At 32.4% G+C, this 7,666-nt stretch overlaps 1 protein-coding gene across 1 annotated transcript in view; it reads right to left on the reverse strand.

The window, feature by feature from the left end:
- LOC134684302 (kynurenine--oxoglutarate transaminase 3-like) overlaps nt 1-7,284 on the reverse strand; it is a 63,689-nt gene extending 56,405 nt beyond the window's left edge. The window contains exon 1 of the mRNA XM_063543588.1: nt 7,156-7,284. Coding sequence (XP_063399658.1) covers nt 7,156-7,284 — 129 coding nt within the window. The remainder of the gene's footprint in view (nt 1-7,155) is intronic.
- Between the last annotated feature and the right edge of the window lie 382 nt (nt 7,285-7,666).

Raw genomic sequence — 7,666 nt, forward strand, 5'->3', positions numbered from 1 at the left:
AGGTATAAAGTTTATCTATAATTAGGGGCTAAAAGGTCCGGCAGTCCATTCCATTATTCAAAATATTCATTTCATTATTCAAAATTGGCTATTTCTTAATTTTCACGCTTATTCGACATTTAAGTCCTCTAATATGCGTTGCGGAACATGTTGACTATATACATTTTGTTCCTCTCGTTATAAGCTTTCGAATTAGGTATAAAGTTTATCTATAATGAGGGGATAAAAGGTCGCGGCAGTCCATTCCATTATTCAAAATATCCATTTCATTATTCAAAATTGGCTATTTTTTAATTTTCACGCGTATTTCGACATTTAAGTCCTCTAATATGCGTTGCGGAACATGTTGACTATATACATTTTGTTTCTCGCATTATAAGCTTTCGAATGAGGTATAAATATTATCTATAATTAGTGGCTAAAAGGTCGCAGCAGTCCATTCCATTATTCAAAATATCCATTTTATTATTCAAAATTGGCTATTTCTTAATTTTCACGCGTATTTCGACATTTAAGTCCTCTAATATGCGTTGCGGAACATGTTGACTATATACATTTTGTTTGTCGCATTATAAGCTTTCGAATGAGGTATAAATATTATCTATAATTAGTGGCTAAAAGGTCGCAGCAGTCCATTCCATTATTCAAAATATCCATTTTATTATTCAAAATTGGCTATTTCTTAATTTTCACGCGTATTTCGACATTTAAGTCCTCTAATATGCGTTGCGGAACATATTGACTATATACATTTTGTTCCTCTTGTTATACCCTATTGAATGAGGTATACAGTTTATCTATAATTAGTGGCTAAAACGTCGCGGCAGTCCATTCCATTATTCAAAATATCAATTTCATTATTCAAAATTGTCTGTTTCTTAATTTTAATGCGTATTTCGACATTTAATTCCTCTAATATGCGTTGCGGAACATGTTGACTATATACAGTTTGTTCCTCTCGTTGTAAGCTTTCGAATGAGGTATAAAGTTTATCTATAATGAGGTGCTAAAAGGTCGCGGCAGTCCATTCCATTATTCAAAATATCCATTTCATTATTCAAAATTGGCTATATCTTTACTTTCAAGCGTATTTCGACATTTAAGTCCTCTAATATGCGTTGCGGAACATGTTGACTATATACATTTTGTTCCTCTCGTTATAAGCTTTCGAAATTATGTATAAAGTTTATCTATAATTAGGGGCTAAAGGGTCGCAGCAGTCCATTCCATTATTCAAAATATCCATTTCATTATTCCAAATTGGCTATTTCTTAATTTTCACGCGTATTTCGACATTTAAGTCCTCTAATATGCGTCGCGGAACATGTTGACTATATATATTTTGTTCCTCTTGTTATACGCTATCGAGTGAGGTATAAAGTTTATCTATAATGAGGGGCTAAAAGATCGCGGAAGTCCATTCCATTATTCAAAATATCCATTTCATTATTAAAAATTGGCTATTTCTTAATTTTTAACGCGTATTTCGACATTTAAGTCCTCTAATATGTGTTGCGGAACATGTTGACTATATATATTTTGTTCCTCTCGTTATAAGCTTTCGAATGAGGTATGAAGATTATCTATAATTAGTGTCCAAAAGGTCGCGGCAGTCCATTCCATTATTCAAAATATCCATTTCATTATTCAAAATTGGCTATTTCTTAATTTTCATGCGTATTTCGACATTTAAGTCCTCTAATATGCGTTGCGGAACATGTTGACTATATACATTTTGTTTCTCGCATTATAAGCTTTCGAATGAGGTATAAATATTATCTATAATTAGTGGCTAAAAGGTCGCAGCAGTCCATTTCATTATTCAAAATATCCATTTTATTATTCAAAATTGGCTATTTCTTAATTTTCACGCGTATTTCGACATTTAAGTCCTCTAATATGCGTTGCGGAACATATTGACTATATACATTTTGTTCCTCTTGTTATACCCTATCGAATGAGGTATACAGTTTATCTATAATTAGTGGCTAAAAGGTCGCGGCAGTCCATTCCATTATTCAAAATATCAATTTCATTATTCAAAATTGTCTGTTTCTTAATTTTAATGCGTATTTCGACATTTAATTCCTCTAATATGCGTTGCGGAACATGTTGACTATATACAGTTTGTTCCTCTCGTTGTAAGCTTTCGAATGAGGTATAAAGTTTATCTATAATGAGGTGCTAAAAGGTCGCGGCAGTCCATTCCATTATTCAAAATATCCATTTCATTATTCAAAATTGGCTATATCTTTACTTTCAAGCGTATTTCGACATTTAAGTCCTCTAATATGCGTTGCGGAACATTTTGACTATATACATTTTGTTCCTCTCGTTATAAGCTTTCGAAATTATGTATAAAGTTTATCTATAATTAGGGGCTAAAGGGTCGCAGCAGTCCATTCCATTATTCAAAATATCCATTTCATTATTCCAAATTGGCTATTTCTTAATTTTCACGCGTATTTCGACATTTAAGTCCTCTAATATGCGTCGCGGAACATGTTGAATATATATATTTTGTTCCTCTTGTTATACGCTATCGAGTGAGTTATAAAGTTTATCTATAATGAGGGGCTAAAAGATCGCGGCAGTCCATTCCATTATTCAAAATATCCATTTCATTATTAAAAATTGGCTATTTCTTAATTTTTAACGCGTATTTCGACATTTAAGTCCTCTAATATGTGTTGCGGAACATGTTGACTATATATATTTTGTTCCTCTCGTTATAAGCTTTCGAATGAGGTATGAAGATTATCTATAATTAGTGTCCAAAAGGTCGCGGCAGTCCATTCCATTATTCAAAATATCCATTTCATTATTCAAAATTGGCTATTTCTTAATTTTCATGCGTATTTCGACATTTAAGTCCTCTAATATGCGTTGCGGAACATGTTGACTATATACATTTTGTTCCTCTCGTTATAAGCTTTCGAATGAGGTATGAAGATTATCTATAATTAGTGTCCAAAAGGTCGCGGCAGTCCATTCCATTATTCAAAATATCCATTTCATTATTCAAAATTGGCTATTTCTTAACTTTAACGCGTATTTCGACATTTAAGTCCTCTAATATTCGTTGCAGAACATGTTGACTATATATGTTTTGTTCCTCTTCTTATAAGCTTTCAAATGAGGTATAAAGTTTATCTATAATTAGGGGCTAAAAGGTCCGGCAGTCCATTCCATTATTCAAAATATTCATTTCATTATTCAAAATTGGCTATTTCTTAATTTTCACGCTTATTCGACATTTAAGTCCTCTAATATGCGTTGCGGAACATGTTGACTATATACATTTTGTTCCTCTCGTTATAAGCTTTCGAATTAGGTATAAAGTTTATCTATAATGAGGGGATAAAAGGTCGCGGCAGTCCATTCCATTATTCAAAATATCCATTTCATTATTCAAAATTGGCTATTTTTTAATTTTCACGCGTATTTCGACATTTAAGTCCTCTAATATGCGTTGCGGAACATGTTGACTATATACATTTTGTTCCTCGCATTATAAGCTTTCGAATGAGGTATAAATATTATCTATAATTAGTGGCTAAAAGGTCGCAGCAGTCCATTCCATTATTCAAAATATCCATTTTATTATTCAAAATTGGCTATTTCTTAATTTTCACGCGTATTTCGACATTTAAGTCCTCTAATATGCGTTGCGGAACATGTTGACTATATACATTTTGTTTGTCGCATTATAAGCTTTCGAATGAGGTATAAATATTATCTATAATTAGTGGCTAAAAGGTCGCAGCAGTCCATTCCATTATTCAAAATATCCATTTTATTATTCAAAATTGGCTATTTCTTAATTTTCACGCGTATTTCGACATTTAAGTCCTCTAATATGCGTTGCGGAACATATTGACTATATACATTTTGTTCCTCTTGTTATACCCTATCGAATGAGGTATACAGTTTATCTATAATTAGTGGCTAAAACGTCGCGGCAGTCCATTTCATTATTCAAAATATCAATTTCATTATTCAAAATTGTCTGTTTCTTAATTTTAATGCGTATTTCGACATTTAATTCCTCTAATATGCGTTGCGGAACATGTTGACTATATACAGTTTGTTCCTCTCGTTGTAAGCTTTCGAATGAGGTATAAAGTTTATCTATAATGAGGTGCTAAAAGGTCGCGGCAGTCCATTCCATTATTCAAAATATCCATTTCATTATTCAAAATTGGCTATATCTTTACTTTCAAGCGTATTTCGACATTTAAGTCCTCTAATATGCGTTGCGGAACATGTTGACTATATACATTTTGTTCCTCTCGTTATAAGCTTTCGAAATTATGTATAAAGTTTATCTATAATTAGGGGCTAAAGGGTCGCAGCAGTCCATTCCATTATTCAAAATAACCATTTCATTATTCCAAATTGGCTATTTCTTAATTTTCACGCGTATTTCGACATTTAAGTCCTCTAATATGCGTCGCGGAACATGTTGACTATATATATTTTGTTCCTCTTGTTATACGCTATCGAGTGAGGTATAAAGTTTATCTATAATGAGGGGCTCAAAGATCGCGGCAGTCCATTCCATTATTCAAAATATCCATTTCATTATTAAAAATTGGCTATTTCTTAATTTTTAACGCGTATTTCGACATTTAAGTCCTCTAATATGTGTTGCGGAACATGTTGACTATATATATTTTGTTCCTCTCGTTATAAGCTTTCGAATGAGGTATGAAGATTATCTATAATTAGTGTCCAAAAGGTCGCGGCAGTCCATTCCATTATTCAAAATATCCATTTCATTATTCAAAATTGGCTATTTCTTAATTTTCATGCGTATTTCGACATTTAAGTCCTCTAATATGCGTTGCGGAACATGTTGACTATATACATTTTGTTCCTCTCGTTATAAGCTTTCGAATGAGGTATGAAGATTATCTATAATTAGTGTCCAAAAGGTCGCGGCAGTCCATTCCATTATTCAAAATATCCATTTCATTATTCAAAATTGGCTATTTCTTAACTTTCACGCGTATTTCGACATTTAAGTCCTCTAATATTCGTTGCAGAACATGTTGACTATATATGTTTTGTTCCTCTTCTTATAAGCTTTCGAATGAGGTATAAAGTTTATCTATAATTAGGGGCTAAAAGGTCCGGCAGTCCATTCCATTATTCAAAATATTCATTTCATTATTCAAAATTGGCTATTTCTTAATTTTCACGCTTATTCGACATTTAAGTCCTCTAATATGCGTTGCGGAACATGTTGACTATAAACATTTTGTTCCTCTCGTTATAAGCTTTCGAATAAGGTATAAAGTTTATCTATAATGAGGGGATAAAAGGTCGCGGCAGTCCATTCCATTATTCAAAATATCCATTTCATTATTCAAAATTGGCTATTTTTTAATTTTCACGCGTATTTCGACATTTAAGTCCTCTAATATGCGTCGCGGAACATGTTGACTATATACATTTTGTTTCTCGCATTATAAGCTTTAGAATGAGGTATAAATATTATCTATAATTAGTGGCTAAAAGGTCGCAGCAGTCCATTCCATTATTCAAAATATCCATTTTATTATTCAAAATTGGCTATTTCTTAATTTTCACGCGTATTTCGACATTTAAGTCCTTTAATATGCGTTGCGGAACATATTGACTATATACATTTTGTTCCTCTTGTTATACCCTATCGAATGAGGTATACAGTTTATCTATAATTAGTGGCTAAAAGGTCGCAGCAGTCCATTCCATTATTCAAAATATCCATTTCATTATTCAAAATTGACTATTTCTTAACTTTCATGCGTATTTCGACATTTAAGTTCTCTAATATGCGTTGCGGAACATGTCGACTATATACATTTTGTTCCTATCGATATAAGCTTTCGAATGGGGTATAAAGTTTATCAATAATTAGGGGCTAAAGGGTCGCAGCAGTCCATTCCTTTATTCAAAATATCCATTTCATTATTCAAAATTGGCTATTTCTTAACTTTTACGCGTATTTCGACATTTAAGTTCTCTAATATGCGTTGCGGAACATGTTGACTATATACATTTTGTTCCTCTCATAATAAGCTTTCGAATGAGGTATAAGTTTTATCTATAATTAGGGGCTTAAGGGTCACAGCAGTCCATTCCTTTATTCAAAATATCCATTTCATTATTCATAATTGGCTATTTCTTAACTTTCACGCGTATTTCGACATTTGAGTCCTCTAATATGCGTTGCGGAACATGTTGACTATATACATTTTGTTCCTCTCGTAATAAGCTTTTGAATGAGGTATAAGGTTTATCTATAATTAGGGGCTAAAGGGTCGCAGCAGTCCATTCCATTATTCAAAATATCCATTTCATTATTCAAAATTGGCTAAAATGATTAACCCCGTCGAGTTATTAATGTATGTGTCTGTCCCAAGTCAGGAGTCTGTAATTTAGTGGTTGTCGTTTGTCTATGTGCTACATATTTGTTTTTCGTTCATTTTTTAAAATAAATAAGGCCGTTAGTTGTCTTGTTTAAATTGTTTTACATTGTCTTATTTGGGCCTTTTATAGCTGACTATGTGGTATGGGCTTTGCTCATTGTTGTAGGCTGTACGGTGAGCTATAGTTGATGATGTCTGTGTCATTTTGGTCTTTTGTGGATTTACGTCTCATTGACAATAATACCACATCTTCTTTTTTATATTTCCTTATTTTTATGCATATTGTGGCATTTAGGTCGTCCGTAAACCCTCTTATGGTCATTGCGAATCAAAATATAGCTATAGTGTCACGGTCAAATTTTTTTATATTTTTTTCACTATTCACCGCTTCAATTTGAATAATGAAACATAAACCATTTCATTATTCATTATTCATTTTTCAATATTGAATAGTGAATAATGAACTATTTCATTATTCATTATTGAATAATGAATAATGAACTATGAATAATGGACGTACTTCAGGCCGGTAAAAACGGGTATGATTTACAATGTAAATTACCAAAGCTACTAGACATGTGGGAGAAATCCGAGTTACTGACTTGCATAAAAGATTCCATAATAAGTGCAATGTATAGAACTATCATGTAGAAATAATCAATTTATCGATGGTACAACCTTCCCCTTGATGTGCCTAAATTTTTCACAATTTTGGATAAATTCTCCTGATATGACTTACATAAGCTCGTGTGTAGTGATTAATCATGTGATTGTTTCCGATGGCAGCATTGCTTAGAGCTTCAAGAACATTTTCAGGTGGTCTAAAATCAGGGAAACCCTGAAAACGTATTAATTCATTACTTTGCATGCACAATAACAACGCAAATGTTCGTTGTCAAATGATAAAACGAATCAAATATTTGCTTTAATCATATTTTAATGAACTTTATTTCAAATATATCATTGCCATCTTCTTTTGATTCATCCTTTGGTGGTCGTGTGGTCTGAGGAGTGTTAATTATCCTGTCAACACTAAAGTTGTAAGTTTGAACCCCGATATTAGAATTATATTAGAGGGTATATAACGGTATTGTTCACCAGGCAGTTTCGTGTATATTTCTTACAATAGACAACTTTTCACATGCTAGTACAATGAAACGACAGATATACATTGACGTCAATATAGTTCCTTGTACAATTCGTCCTCTGTCAAAATTTTAACCTGGTATAATTATGTTCTTTTACCTTAA

The sequence above is a fragment of the Mytilus trossulus genome, chromosome 9 (assembly GCF_036588685.1).
Source record: "Mytilus trossulus isolate FHL-02 chromosome 9, PNRI_Mtr1.1.1.hap1, whole genome shotgun sequence".
Lineage (NCBI taxonomy): Eukaryota > Metazoa > Mollusca > Bivalvia > Mytilida > Mytilidae > Mytilus > Mytilus trossulus.